The sequence below is a fragment of the Megalops cyprinoides genome, chromosome 9 (assembly GCF_013368585.1).
Source record: "Megalops cyprinoides isolate fMegCyp1 chromosome 9, fMegCyp1.pri, whole genome shotgun sequence".
NCBI lineage: Eukaryota > Metazoa > Chordata > Actinopteri > Elopiformes > Megalopidae > Megalops > Megalops cyprinoides.
The window spans coordinates 14832091-14848034 of NC_050591.1; the positions used below are offsets into that span (position 1 = coordinate 14832091).

Here is a 15944-nt window from a genome sequence, read left to right on the forward strand (position 1 = left end):
CACACACACACACACACACATTTTCAAGTAATTTACAATGATTTCCATGAATCACAACTCTAATGTAAGTCTGTGTACAGATTTTAATATCACATGATTATGATAATAATTAACCACTGTCATTTGATTATCAGTCTGGAATTGCCCTGTTCTCACCATAATGATGACTTCAGTGTTTATACAGGTAATAAATTTGAATTATTCTGTCAGCCACAGTATGACTGTGTAAGTGCAGCCAACTAGCCAACACAAACATTTCAAGATGAATCAAATATTTTTATCACTTTAGTATTAGTATCACTCAGGTATCGAAATATAGATATATATTTATACAATATAAAATATTTATATGTAAATAAATTTGTCCACATCAGTATTAGTGCATTTAAAGTTCCCCCAAATGTTATGTATGATATGAGGACACATATGTTACAGTCCGTTACTTACTGTCACATTATTTTTAAAGAGGTATTCATGTCTGAATCAATATCAATGCGGTCAGAATTGTTCTGAGTGTGGTGTCAGTGTCTTCACCTCCTTGAGAAGAACACGAGAATGACTCATGTCTTAGTGGCTGTCCACCTCCAACTGGATGTGATATATCAGACATAACTTACGAATGTTGGAGACAACAGTGAGCACATGCCCCTCAGTTTGTGTGAATGTGCATATGTGTGAGTTTGTTTCAGCATTTAGCTGGAGTCCAGGAGCAGGGACTCCTGTCTCTTTGCCAATCCAAGTGACAGGTGTCTGAAGAATGAGGGAAAGGCGGTGAGAGAGAAAGAGAGGAATGGAGGGAAGGAGCGAAATGAAGGACAAAGAAAGATTGCTCTGTTCTCTCACCCGTGCATGTGAACAGTTATTGATAAAGTAAAAGGAAAATATGATGGGGAAAGAAAAAAGACAAAATTATCAGCTCTAACACTTGATAATCTGAGTTGGTACTTGTAACTCAGTTGTCTTCAAAATGTACTGCAAATGTTATTGACTTTCACAGCAAAATCTTCACATTTCTAATGTTTGGTCTTCCACTTTACTTCTGTGGGAACACAGTGCAGAACTGTTTCACAGACCTTGGAAACCACTTTCCATAAAAGCAAATGTTATTGCAAAAATAACACAGTGATAATATCTAGGAAGGATAATAACCCCAAACAAAGACTGTACAAATGAGCAAAGAACTCCCACAGCAAGTTAGCCTTCTCCGTTATATTTTTTTGTAGAACAACATTTAATGATGTTTTGGCCAGGGTGACCATTTGAAGATTCCTAAAGATAGCAGGGAGTCAGATGTGTTTGATATGGTAGTAGTTTGTTCACTGGCACAATTGTTGTTGACTTCTGATTATACCACATTCTAATAGTAGTTTATTTATCTGAACTGTTATGAACAGGTAATTATAGATTGCCAAATACAAAATAAAACAGTAACATTTGATCTTTTTCCTTGGGTTTAACTAGTATTGTCAATATTTATTGTATGCATGCTTAGAAACCACTGAATTAAAGCCTTTGTTGCAGATGAAGACAGAGATAAATTTATAATCATGTTAAATATGTCATTTTAAATGATCTGTTAAGCTGCATATTTAAATCAGTGTTTCTATTGCAACATATTTACCCACCTCTGAAATATACTCAAATATGTATTCCACAGCTGTAGTCAGAGTGGTGGAGTAAATGCTCCGTTGAAGGAAAAAAAAGTTCCAGGTACGTAGATTTAGATATAAATGAATAATATTTATTGAGATCTTGATTAAGCTTAATATTACTTTTGCTCGTGACAAAGTCCCCATTTTATACATTCTCCCGTTGGTTCAGACACAGCTTTTCTTCTGTGTTTGCAATACCACCCAGCACAGCATTTCAGTCTTCATCTCACTTCCCTGTAGTCTTTACCTGGACTCAGATCAGTTTTGTCACTACAGAGCTCTGCTTTAACAGCCACTGGTTCCATTACACGATGAAGTTCCGTCCCCTGTCAGCCTTGCGTTCCCTGCTGGGGTTTCCACCGCCTCCTGCCAAGCTGCTGGTGTGTCTGCATATGGCCGAGTCACAGCACATTTTCTCTGGAACCCAGCTAAGCCCTGAGGTGTACGGAAGACAAGAAGCCCTGTGGCCCTCTGAACGTGGGTCATCTTACAGGTCTTGTCAGCGGTGCTTGTCAAAGATAGGACAGAGAAAGGGTTGCATTTCTCTGCATAATTAAGCTTCCATGAAGGAGAGACTGGAGACTGTTATTTTGGCCAATGCATGTCTCATCTTCTGCTTTCTCTCATTGAATCAAATCCTTTATTGGCAGGGAAAAATGTAAATGAATGGTTTAACACATTTGTTAGCTTTACCCGCTAGTTCGTACCTTGCCTGGCTAGCCATTGAAACCTGGTCAGCAGTGCTTCTAATGTTGTTGACTCCGTATGGTTTTTGCTTGTGTTGTACTCTACCTCATTTGCAAGTCACTTTGGATAAAAGCATCTGCCAAATGATTAAATGTAAAATGTAATGTAATGACTCATTGTGGGCAAACCTCTCTCATCTGGAATGTGGGTGTGTCATACTGTGTTCCTGTAAAGCATCAGTACATGTTGTTTTCTGTAACAGCCCTATACTCCTTGCCTACTTAAAGACTGTATAAATTAGAATTTACACTTGAAAAAACTGGTGAAACTATGTGACTACAATGTAAAGAACTTGAATTTGAATAATTTGATTTTCTAAGCATCTCTTGCCTTTAAATTTTAGAAAAAGACAGGAAAAAATGCTAAGATTTACGTAAATCAGTTGTGTCCCAATTTCCATCTCTGAGTACAGGAAACTCTCATCTGAGCTTGTTAAATGGAATTATTTGATTATTTGATTATCTTGCTTGCAAATACACATGCAAGTTAATTCAGAGGACATGGTCGCTTCAGAGTGAGGCATGTCCAGACACAGCATCACACGATTTGGGCACAAACCCCAGCGCCGGAGAAATGACTGGGTGTGAATTGACTGCTTTTTAGTCCAGCTGGACTCAGCGAGGATATGACATCATGCATCACACAGACATATACTGCAAAGATCCCCACTAGTCTTGCTCATGCTACCATGGGCTCTTCCCATACTACTTTTTGTGTATTAGAAGGGGCGAATAGAGATTCCAGGCCTCTTACTAGGTGGGCAGTACAGATTCCATGTCTCTTATTGGACGGATTGCAAATTTCATGCTCTGTTTAATCCTTTTAAGCCTTTAATCCTTTTGCTTGTTCATGGTCATCAGTTTAGTTCAGGAGCTGCAAAGAGCTTTACGTTGCCGGGATGGGCTGAAAGTGGACACCGATAACCAGACTGATACACCTACATAAGATATAGATTAGTTGATCTATTCAGTACCTGCTCTAACCTGAAGCCTGTGAATCAGCAGGTTAATGACCATGCCCAGAGACAGAGGGCCTGAGTCATCGAGTGATATCATCAGTCTGAGACAGGTATACTAAGTACTTTATTTGTTGTCAGTACAGTCAGGTTCACTCTCAATACAGATCAGGTCTCAATTATTTACAGAAAGTCAACTAAGAAACTTGGACCTGCAGACTTCATTTATTTAGACTTTGTTTCTTTAACTCTTTTGTCTTGTGTACATTTATACAGGTAATGTGCTACAATCACAACACTATTAATATCCATTACTGATAGGGGGGGCTGGGGTGTGTGCGCTTGTTAATAAAGTTGAGGTGGTGGGCAAACACTGTGTACATTCCCAAAGTTCCCAGTCAGAGGAACCACTCAAAAGATCAGTATATGTTTGGTATTAATTATATTAAATGCATTATTTAATCTTTTTTTTGATATGTGTCAAATAAAAGAGTGTCTCTGTCCTACTCCCCTAGCCCAGCATCATTATCACCAACCTTGAATATATCTGATATTCACTTTTTAAATATATGTTCTGTATATGTGCAAACCTGTACGTAGATCATTAAATGTATAGAATTTGGCTGGTTAGCATTTTCATTCCCCTTATAGGCTACTGATCCCCAGGGTGGCACTGATAATGTTATAATCACATTAATTCAGCATATTTAATAAATATATCCATCCCCATCTGTACTTATTGGTTATACGCAAACCTCATGCCATACATAACCTCACACACACGCACACACACATATACACAGACACACACTTTTTTACCCTCATTCCATTCCCCCTCCCAAAACCAGATCCAGTTCAGACATGGCAACAAAAACCGTCCACTCTTGCAAATCTGGGTCCAGAGAAAGTTGAAACCTTTGCTCTTCAGATGAAACAAGGCAGGCGGGCACCAGCGCCTCAGTCTGTGAATCTGTTGACTTGAAGCGACATTAAGCTATACACACTGCGACAGTTCGTCCAACGCACGAGCTGCTACCTTCAGTTCTGTCTGCCCAAAACGTGGACGTGGTAGCCGGGGCGGCACAAGGCTCCATGACAACATGTATATCTGGCACAGCTGGCCTGACTCCTCCCAGTCTGCCTCCCCTTTTCATTTGAGGAGGGAGATGTCATCAGCGAAATCGCCGCCCCCTGGTGGCCGGAAGCAGCGGGTGAAGCGCCACTGGCAGACCATGAGGCACAGGGGCAGCATGAAGAGGGCACAGATGCCAGCCATGATGTAGGCGATGGTCATCAGGGTAGACTCGTCCGTCTGAGGGATGTTGTACCCACAGTCCTCCAGGTCTACGCCGTGGTATGGCCCCTCCACTGATGCCGTGCGGAACTCATCGTGCACTACAGGGGCCCCACACACACACACACACACACAGGTACAAAGGTGAGTTCGCAAACCCTTCTCACATTCTGTGCAGGCCTGTTTCCTATTTCCTTTTCGTCTCCCCCTTTCTCTTTGCTTGCAACCTCTGCTGTTTCCGACTCCCTTTTCACTGCTCTCTCCCATCCTCTGTCTCTGCCTAATCTTCCTCTCCTTTCACTTTCACTCTCAGTTTCCCATCTCCTTCCATCTTATACTCTAGTCATTCCCTTTCACCCTCTGTCTCATTCAAATTCAGAAGATGGATTATTGGGATTGAAGTACAAACCACAGTACCTTCAAAGAAGCCTCACAGAATAGCATATTAAGTGTAGTAACTGTAACAGTAGATGAAATAATAATAATGGCAATGGGTTCTTTCTCTCTCTTCCTCTTCCTCTCTCATCTTCTCTCTTACCGTGACACGTGCTGACGGCAAATCCGATGCGTTTCTTCTCGCGGTCGAAGACGACATAGAAGCCCTCCATGATGACAGCACCCATCACGGTGCCAGTGCTGGACTGAGACACAGCAAACTTGTAGCAGTCTTCCTGCGCCGATGCCACATCCTCCACAGGCCGCAGATATTGCTGCAGAGCAAATGTATGACCAAAAGAGGGCAGCAGAGAGCACAACAACTAAGCTGCAACTTGAATGGGACACAACTTACAAAAACAATTTTCAAAGCCCAATGCCCATGTACACTGCTATGTACAAATACTTACTCTTTGGTCAGTTGGTAAGACAGCAATGTGGCCTATGTTCTGTAATGTGCCTATGTGTTGTTGTTGCTGTTGTAATGGTGGAAATTACATTTCCCTGACAGTTAAATAAAGTATATTTTGTATGTAGCAGACATTTCTTGAATTTTGAACCATTTACTATCTAACCACAGAACCATCTGTCCTTTGAGCATATATTCCAGTTCCTAAATAATTACACAACAGTTTGAGTAAAGCAGTCACTGATAAATATGCAAAGGTAGGTTTATGTTAAAAAAACAGTAAAAACAGTAAAATTTCCTTTACAAAAAATTAAGGACACAATGCTCTGCTGTCTGAGAAAACCAAGGCTGCAGTCTCCAAAGCATCTGTGCTAGAGTACTGTGAACTCTGGAGAGTGTGACACACCCTTGCCAAACGCCGTACCTGGGGCAAGATGGAGATGCGGAAGGACTGATTGCGATTCTCACTCATCAGGTACAGGGAGATGACAGGGAAGATGTGCCAGGGTGTGGTGCCAGCCTGCCAACAAACCAGCTGCTCCCCCAGCCAGAAACCTGAGGGAAACTGTTCCGTCTGAGGTAGAGAGCGGAGCAGAGAGAGAGAGGGTGAGAGAGAGAGAGAAAGGTGAAGGAAGAGGAGAGCAAAGAAAGGTATGTACAGCAGGAGAGAAAATAGGAACAAGAAGAGGGACATGAGAGAAATCAGCTGTGTGAGGGGAGAAAAATGTAAAATAAAATTCTAATTATCTTATCTATTTGTCCATTTTGCACCTAAATTACACTGCTGAGGGAAACATTGTCCACATAGTGTGATTCCTTTTCAGGAATTTGTTAGCACAAACAGTACACTTAGCATACGTTTATAGTACTAACCAAAGTGAAATGACTATTCTGTTTACATTTATTCATTTACATTTATTCATTTAGCAGACGCTTTTATCCAAAGCGACTTACATAGGTTACAGTTCTTTACAATGTTATCCATTTATACATTTACATTTACATTTATTTATTTAGCAGATATAAATAACCTTCCAAACCTGCACTTAACCTTGGTCTACCCATGACCAACAATATCATGCATATACGTAATACCATAAAATACATTACACCTATGCCTATATTTATTGATCCCTGCTACATCATCAGTCAGACAGGTGGAGGGTTGTGTCTTTGACTAAAGCACATACACCCACTTTAGTCAGAAGAAAGGAAGAAAACGAAGAGTGAGACAGGAGGTGCGGAGAGGAAAAGGAGGAAAAGGGGCCACTCACCGAAGAGGCCGCCTCAATAGCCTTGACTGCAGCCTGGAAGACTTTATGAGGCAGTCTGAGGTTGGTGGTGCCACTGTCCACAATGCTCTTATCATAGTTATACTGAAGGAGACAGGGAACACAACTGAACTGAGCTGAACTGGATTCGAACTGAAATCAATGCAGTTAACTACTAAACGCATGGACATTACCTAAACTATACAAGACTCAACTGAAATTAAAAGAAATAAATTAAAGTGAATTCATTCACAGAATTGGATTGAATGGAGAGGAAGAGGGAGTGACTTTTTTCTGGTGTTGGTAATGAAGACAAGCTATGCACAGAAGTTAAAATCAACACTCTTCAGCCCACTATATATTGTCAATATCACAGTAAAATGACTTCTCTGTATTTCTTTATGTTATGCACCGGAAATGCAAGGGAGACAGAGATGGGCTGGTGGATAGAGAGGAAGAGAGATAAAACTGAATTTAACTTAATCTAATTAAGCAGGAAGATTGACAGACAGAGCCAGAGGGAAAAGAGGTCAAATGGCTGACAAGCATCCACCAGAACACCACAGGCACACATCTGTTCATTCTCAAGCACACAGCGTATACCTACAAAAGATCCTTTCATGCGTATGTGCGATTATATGGCATACATATGTTCATTCATACATAATTTCAACTCCTGGCTCACTCTCTCACCTCCTTGCAGTCCATGTTGAGATCCTGCCCGTTGACCTCAATGCGGACAATGATGACCTCGTAGTACCACTCTCGGCGAATAGGGGTGTACCACAGGTCTCCCACAAACAGGGAGGGGTCCACCCCGCCAATGATCTGAGGACATAGAGCAAAGAGTCCACAACATTAAATAAAAATTTAAAAAAACATTAAACTAAATGCAACAATACAATGAACATTACACACTTATAACAGATGTGCTAACAGCCAAATATGGAACCCAATGACAGTTTTGGGATGGGGCTCCCTGCTCCTCTAAAGAATCCAGGTAGACCTTAGACAGCTGACTTTCTTGACCTCCCAGAATCCCCACACCCCTATCCCCACCAAAAAATCTACTACCACCCACTCTCACAAAAACCCCAAGACTCTCCCTGATATCTCTCTCCTTTTCCTGCCTGTATCTCTTCCTCCCACCCCCTTGCACCATCTCTCCACTTCAGACAGATGTATACATCCTCCCATTCTTTCCCTCTGTTTCTTCTGAACCTCCATGCCCCAGTCTGCTCTCTTCCTCTGTTTCTCTCTTTCTTTCTCTCCCCCTCTTTCTCGCTCCTCTTCCTAGTTTCCTCCTCGCATGGCCACTCCCCTCCCCATCGCTCTTTCCCCACGCTCCTGTTCTCCCCTCACCTCTCCCTCCCAACCGCCAGCCTGCGCTCCTTTCTCCCTCACGCCCGCCCCGCCCCTCTCACCATGCTGCCCCCCACGGTGGCGCTGCCCAGGGTGTAGTTCTGGCTGTACCCCGCCCCACAGAGCTGCAGGGAGAACAGGTTGGGCACGGACGTCTGCCGCACCAGGGAGTCAAAGAAGGGCTCCAGAGTCTCGTCAGGCTACAGGCAAAAGAGAGAGACACAGACAGTGAGAGAGATGGAGAGAGAGAGGAGAGAGAGGCAGAGACGAGGGCTGGGGAGGGGAAAGAGATATGTGAAGAAGATAAACAGATGTTGATTTGATGTTGTACTGTTGTTTCCGTTCCAGTGTCCTGTTTCTTGTTGCTGATGTTCTCACTGAGTCACTAAGTGCTCAGTCCTCAAAATTTGAGTTGACACAAGTTGGACAGATGGTAGACAGCCTGAACCCGCAATTAAACGTTCACCTGTGCTCTTCCAAATGTCAATATGAAACAGTCTGACATGGTACTCAATGGAGCCACATTGTCTTCAGTGCTTTAGAAGGAAGCACAGTCTTTTACAGTATAGGATTTAGGACTGCAAGACATTAGACAGAGGGGCTACCCTTGGAGAATGATGATTCAAAGATTACGGTTCTTAATTTGTGCCTAATTGCAGTTCGATCATGATTTAATCATGCTCAATTATTCCAAATTACTCATTGGTTTTGTGCCTCATCACTTCATCCCGGACAGATGAAAATCACTGCTGAAAACAGTGTAGCGCTTGCGAGGGGGAGAGCTCAGCCAAAAACAAATAACTGCCGCTGTTCTCTCCTCTTCCCTCTGCCCCTATCTCACCTCCCCCATCCCTCCCCTTGGGTGTAACTCTTTAATATCTTGTCACATGAATATTACACAAGCTCACTCCAAATTTTGCGGTGGCAGCAAAATGTAATGGGGTCACAAAAAAAAAAGGACGCTGTTTTGTGGCCACTTTCAGCCCTTCCCTTTTTTTCCCATGAGCCCCCTCTGCCTCTCTCACCCGGGCGATCTCGGCGTAGGCCAGCCCCAGGATGCCCTCCCAGTTTGAGCCGTTGATGAAGAAGCGGTCGGACTGGGTGATGGCAGCGATGTTGGCGCGCAGTGAGGCGTTGGGGCCGTGCGGCACCGAGACCAGGTCCGTCCCCAGCTCGCCCTCCCAGCGGCCTTGCGTGTAGGGCACGTAGACGCTGCGGCCCAGGTCCCGGTACGAGCTGGAGCTGGGGGGAGAGGTGGAATCACGTTTACAGCACAGAAAACCTGGGGGTCATAGGGTTGGATCCCTGCTGGGACGCTGTGGTTGCTTCCCTGGGCACAGAATCCCATTGATCCAGATAGGATTGAGTTGTGTGAACAGGTCACAGAGGTAGCAAGATGTAAAACTGGTAGCAGCCATAGCTGCCTTGGAAAAAGGCATTTGCTACGCCGTAATGTTTCCCTGACCTTGGGACCCACTCTGTCTGTTGTTTGCCATCCTGAGGAGCTCATAAATTATCAAGTTTGACTAAGCTGTTAATTGGATACTGATTTAAATCCTCTGTGAAAGGAGCGTGTTGCTGGAGGTGCATTTCACTGTTGAAAACAGAGGTGTTTCTTCAACTTGTGTTTACTTTGTGCCCCTACACAATTAGAGTCTGAGCGGTCCCACTGTACTAACTGCAGGAGTGTAGGACAGCTGGAATGAAGGGGAAGAGTGAGAGGCAGCTGACCCTGGTCCTGCTGGAATAGCTCCATGTTCAGGTGCACCTGTGGGAATTCAACGGAAACGCAAACAGCTCCCCGGAGGGGTGACAAGCCGACATGACAAAGGGCTGGATACATTTGAACGTATCAGCCCTAAAATGAAGGACGAAACACTAATCTGCTAGTAACTCAAGTGCTGCACAGCGGTGCTTCATATTGCTTATTTACAACACTCTGCTCCCCCTCCTTTCCGAATCTCAACCCTTAAGCTTAGTACACAGTTCCCCAATCCTAGCTCCGGGGATACCATGTACCTAGCATGTAAAAAGATGGAGCAGAGACAGCAGAGAGTGAATGGAGGCACGAGCGGGTTGCTCCTCGGTTACTCACAGCGAGCGGTGGTAGTATCTGCGCAGGAAGGGGTGAGCCGCCGCTCCCACCGCAAAGTTACTGCTGCCCGTGTCTACCAGGATGTTCAGCTGCAGGCAGAAAACACACCACAAACTCACGATTAGGTCCTCCCTCCCATCATCTACAACAAACTGTTTACTCCTTGCTTCAGTGCTGAAAGCAAAATGCTGTAATTGTCAATTGCAGCTCCATGTGGATTGTCAGCCAGCCTTCTGCATTCAAGCAGAAGAACATCACTCAACATACCCGCTCATTCCCAAAATACTCAAAAGATGTTTATTCATTCATACTTCTAAAGTTTTTGCACAACAATTGTTAGGCCCAATACCAAATGTATTTCAGAAGTACTTCCATAGCAACAAAGATACTGAACAGCAAGTGGCAATCATACAGAGGCAACAACATGTACCCATTTAACACAGAGCATCAGTGAATGTCACTTCAGAGCAAATAGTAAACAAAACACACTCACATACACAGATGTAAAAGGGACATCTTCGATCCACACACAAAGCCCCATTCAATGCTTTTTTTAAAGCTTGTGCATTTGCAAACACTACTGTGTCCTGTGTCACCTTTGAAAAATAGCTCCTGGGTCATCTGGGTTGAATGAACGCTGTGTTTGGTTGAAATGGGGTGTAGGGCACTTAGAGATCTGGGGAGGAAGGGAAGAGGGGTCACGCAATGAGAAGGAAGAACAAGAGAGTGAAAACGAGTGGGGGAGAGCTGCTGGACACCTAGCTTTCATTGTAAGTGTTATTAACTGTAAGTGTATCCTCCGTGTAGCATTGATACAGCAAAACATGTGCATCCATAATTAATTTACAATCGTTTGAAATGACAGTGCTGTGAATAATGACATTAATTCAACCTCTTAAAATGCAGCACTTGTCATCAGCATAAATATTGCCCTACTGCATGAGGCAGAGTGTTTTAAATTGCTTACCAGACTACCATCTCAATACTTAATACTACAATTAATGTGCTACACTTCTATTAAATGCATGTGATTAAATGCTTGTGCCTAAACCCCCATGAAGCCATGAAGCTTTAACACAGAAAGGTTTGTTAGTTCTTTATGCTTACTAAAAGAAGTCGTAATGACTGAATCGGAGTGTGAACCTTATTATTCTGGGGGAAAATATAGGTAGCAGACCCAGACAGAAGTGTGAATAGCTGCACAAATTAATGAATGAGAGAAGGGAAAGTCTGTGTGTGTGTGTGTGTGTGTGTGTGTGCGGTGTGCGCGCTGGAGCCAACAGTAGTCCTTGAAGCTCCTGGAAGCTTGCTGGTGTATTTAAAGGACGAATGTATTATTGATCAACTTCCTGTTAGACACCAGAGACTGACTCCACTGACAGAGCACAATATGATATGGACTATAGAGAGAAACAGAGGGAGGGAGAGAGAGAGAGAGAGAGAGGCAAAAACAGACAGAGAGGAGGGAAAGGAGGGGAAGAGAGACCAGAGAAAGGGGGAGCAAAAGGGCAACCTGAGAACAGCCCAGGGGATGAGCAGAGAGAGGAACAGAAAGAGAAAGGACACACAGGGCGTACACGCTAAATGATGAAAGCATGCACACACAGAAGAGAGGAATGAGGTGAGATACACACTGAAACAGAGGATTCCATCTGTACACATACGCTCACCTATTTTCTAAGAACTCAGTATTATCTCTCACATTCCTGACATCTGGGACCTTGGTTAAATCCCTCTAGTGCTTTCATACCCCAGTGAACAGTTTTATTTCCAAACTGCTGTGAATTTCATTAAAATGTGAAATGATAATATAATTTCCCAAAAGCAGTGAACATCAAACCAAACATGAAATTCCTGTGAAACGTCATTAAACATGCAGCATTTTCCTTTGCACCCCCCCCCCCCCCCCCTCACCCTCCCACCGCTCCCCTGTCACTTGCTCCTGCCTTGGTGTCTCCTGGATATTTCTGTAGAACAAGCAAACTGCCAATCGATTCATCTCTCTGGCTTCCTTCCTGGCGTATTTAGGACATAAGGCTGTTTCCTGCCACCCGCAGACCTCTGTAGGAATGTGCAAATGCGAATTTTCCTTTCTACTGAAATCGTATTTGCCAACGTTACAGGGAAAAAGGTTGCATCTGCCTGCGTTGCAAATTCAGCCATTCGACAGGAAAACACGTGCACCATTAATCCGAACCACTGTCACGGTGTCAAATGATTTGGCTTAATATATTTACTTGTGACATCCTTCCAGTTTCCAACAGACCTTTCTGCCAAAGAAAATGAATGCAATATTTGTAAGTGAACTTCAAAGAATCCCGCTATCAGTACACGTTGCCTGATTGAATCTGAAATTACAAAGCACCCCTTTGACACACACATTCAGTTTTTTGTCTGTCTTTTGCTTAATGTTTTAGTCTTTCTTTCTGTTCCACATAGATGCTTTCCCCTCTAAAAGAAATGGTAACAATCTTTAAAACCATCCCAATCCAACAGAATGAGGAAAATGTATTCTGAAGGCTTCAAACATATGTTGCACAAAAGGAGAGGAAATTTTTTTACTTAAAAAGGGTTCTCTGTTTTGTGCTTTGAGTCCATTGTTTTATTTTATTTATATTTTGGTACAGACAGTGTCATTATTTTTTTCTGTTAGGACAATAGTTCATTAGTGTGAGACACAGAGAGTGGAGGTGAGGTAACGTCAACCATAGTGCATTGTGGGAGATTCCCAGGGTGACTCTGATCCCAGCCTTAGCTCTCTGTGCCAGTGTATTCCCTGTCCCACAGCTGGAGAAGAGGAGGGAGTCTCTGCACAATCAATGCCTTTATTCCATCACACACTCCCTCCACACAGACACAGACACAGACACACACACACACAAACACACACACACACACACACACACACACACACACACACACACACACAGAAACACTCACACTCTCTCCACACATATACAGACACACAAACACACACACACTCTCGCCACACACAAACAGGCACACAAACATACACACACTAACACACACACACACTCTCCACAAACACACACATGCACACTCCCTCTGCAGACACAGACACACTCTGCACACATATGCACATGCACACACATACACAAACACAATAATTCCACATAGCCAAGACACACACACATGCACACACACATGCACTCTCTCTCTCTCTCTCTCCACATGCACCCACACACACACTCTCTCTCTACACATATACACATGTACACTGATACACACAAACTCACTTTATATATACTCTCTCTCTCTCTCTCTCTATCTATCTATACATGCGCATGCACATACACAGAGCAGAAAAACAAACAACAAAAAAAAAAATGATTTGCCATCATTTGCCAGCCATACTAAATCTGTGCTAGACTGGACACGGTTAGAACTTGGATGAAAGACCTTTTCAGTAACCAAAGTTGCTGCTGGCAGTTGTGTTTCGGGTCATTGGGTATACTCTTACAGCTAGATAAAGTAGATGACTGTGCTGTAGAAGTCCGTTTGGGTGACGTGTCAAACAAAGATCCTCACACACTGTTGTGCCAAACAGAGCTCACAGGACTCATTACAAAGAATACAAGTGTTACCCTTATTTTCCCATCTGACACTTTCAGAACGACCATCCAACGATCGCTCAGTTTCTCAGGCTAAATAACTCATTGTCTCTATCACACTAATAACACCACGAGGCATCTGGTGCAAAATGACTACTGTACATAGAGGGTGCTATATATTTGCGAGAAACTTCAATGTCTTTGCTATATAAGTTCACGGCATTCTCATCAGTCACTATATTATGAAATCACTGTTTTCACGGTTGCTTGTATCATCAGGTGTGCGTCTTTTATCATTTACTGATGATAAGTGACACAAGACCGGTAGAATGCCCTCCGTATAAAAGTATCGGATTAACATGGAGATGTGCACTAGAAGCTCGTGCGCTTAGAGGGATTTCCACGGAGCAGCTTCATCTATGCAAACATGCCAAAGGAGGGTGCCCAGAGGTACCAATATAGCTGTGATAAATAGTCTGACAGCACGCTTGTGATCACACTATTTGTGCATGGGGTTGTATGTACAAAACTGCTACCCGTCCGGGGTTGTTTACAGGTGTGTCTGTATCTGTCAGAACAGGAGAATAGCATAAGCACAGAGGCGCACGTTTAGCTACGTTACCTTCTGCGGCGGGGTCCCCACAGCCATCTCCACGTAGTACCCCTGTCCGGATTTTCCACGCAGGTTATCGATCATATCCACGAAATTAATACCCGCGGCTGCTCTGCGCTCTCGGGCCTTACTGGGGGAGGATTGTCTTGCCACAAGCGGTGGATCAGAGGGGAGGCCCTGCCGCAGGGGGACGCGGATGGAGAGATGTCCGGAGCGGTCAGGCTCGTCGAAACTGGTGCCGGAGCTAACGTCCAGGAACAGGCGAGCAACTGTCCATAAGAACACCAACCAGCGAAGACACGGTGCCTCCATTTTAGAATATCTTCAAAGCAAACGTATTTGTATTAATTTTTGCGTTAAATTCAGACCTTATCACCTCCTTCTCTTCTTGGTTCGGGTGGCGTTGTAATAATTACTGCAGCATAGCCACAATGGCCAATATTGATAAAACTTGCAATTTGCGGCTTTCTGGTCGCATTTAGGTCAGCACTGTTATTCGCGTCCTTTTTGTCGCACCGTAGCCACCCAGACCAAAGAAGCGGATGTCATATTCTCCTTGACATCTTTATTTTCCGATGGTATTCTTCTTAATCGAAAATATGAATTTAGGAACAGGTAACAACACCCAACAGATACCTTTCCTGTCGCTCTTATTTGAAGGTTATATGTTCAATTTTAAATTAATACTAGGCTGTTTAAAAAATTAAAAGCGAACGAGAGAGAATAAATACATGAATAAAATATCGATGGTTGTGTAGATATAAGGTGGTGCAGATAAATATTGCATAACATTGTCGTCAAATCCGCGCGGATGAAACAAAATTCAACAGCAAGAGTAAAAACTAGGGTAAATAGCTGCAAGCCTTTCTTTAAATGTTCGTGTGAGTCAGAAAGCTCAAATCCGGACTCTCGGGGATCCTTAGTTCCGCTGGCCGTCCTGTCATCATCCTGTCACATTATCAATCCACGGCCCCACCATCCACCATAATCCGCATCTCTGCCTCTCTGCACACATCCTTCGTTACCTTCCCTCCTCCCCGCCTCCTCCACCCTCCTCGCATCCACTTCGGAGCTGTCAGCATCCCAGTTCAATCTGTGCAGGAAATGTTTGCGTCTAGGGCATTGTGGGTATCGTAGTTTTTCCTTGCTTTCCAGGCGTGTGCATGTTACTCTGCATTATACATAATATCTTAATGTCGTTGTAGTATAGTATAGCAACATATGATAGGATATTTTGGTGTCATTTTGTCAGCATTTTATTTAAATTTCAGCTGTCGTGCGACAGGTTATTAGTATAGTGAAATGCACACCAATAAATATTTCAAAATAAGTTTAAAGCTCAGGGGCTGAATTTAGACAGTGGCCACATTTTCAATAATGCATGTGTAAAGACAACAGAATACAGTTTGCGGGTGCAGCGGGTACAAAATTTGTTTTCATGTTATGGCATAGGTTTAAGAGCATGGTGAGATTTATTCCACAAAAAGAAAAAGCACACGCATGCCCTGTGAGTCTTGGGTTGCCTTTATTATATTCTAT

The 15944-nt window shown here is 43.4% G+C and overlaps 1 protein-coding gene across 1 annotated transcript; it reads right to left on the minus strand.

Annotated features, from left to right (window-relative positions):
- Positions 1-3493: 3493 nt before the first annotated feature.
- On the minus strand, positions 3494-15422 carry bace1 (beta-secretase 1). Its single transcript, XM_036536791.1, has 9 exons — positions 14415-15422; positions 10221-10309; positions 9151-9367; positions 8188-8325; positions 7457-7591; positions 6767-6868; positions 5917-6066; positions 5187-5358; positions 3494-4749 (listed from the first exon to the last, which is right to left on the minus strand). The coding sequence occupies exons 1-9, from the start codon at positions 14715-14717 to the stop codon at positions 4505-4507; spliced, it is 1551 nt and encodes a 516-aa protein (XP_036392684.1). The 5' UTR covers positions 14718-15422; the 3' UTR covers positions 3494-4504.
- Between the last annotated feature and the right edge of the window lie 522 nt (positions 15423-15944).

Coding starts and splice junctions, on each gene's coding strand:
- bace1 (XM_036536791.1), bottom strand. CDS start 14,717: ATGGAGGCACCGTGTCTTCGCTGGTTGGTGTTCTTATGGACAGTTGCT. Junction 7,592..8,187: donor CCACCGTGGGGGGCAGCATG/GTGAGAGGGGCG, acceptor CTATGTCCTCAG/ATCATTGGCGGGGTGGACCC. Junction 5,359..5,916: donor GCATCTCCATCTTGCCCCAG/GTACGGCGTTTG, acceptor TTTGCTCTGCAG/CAATATCTGCGGCCTGTGGA.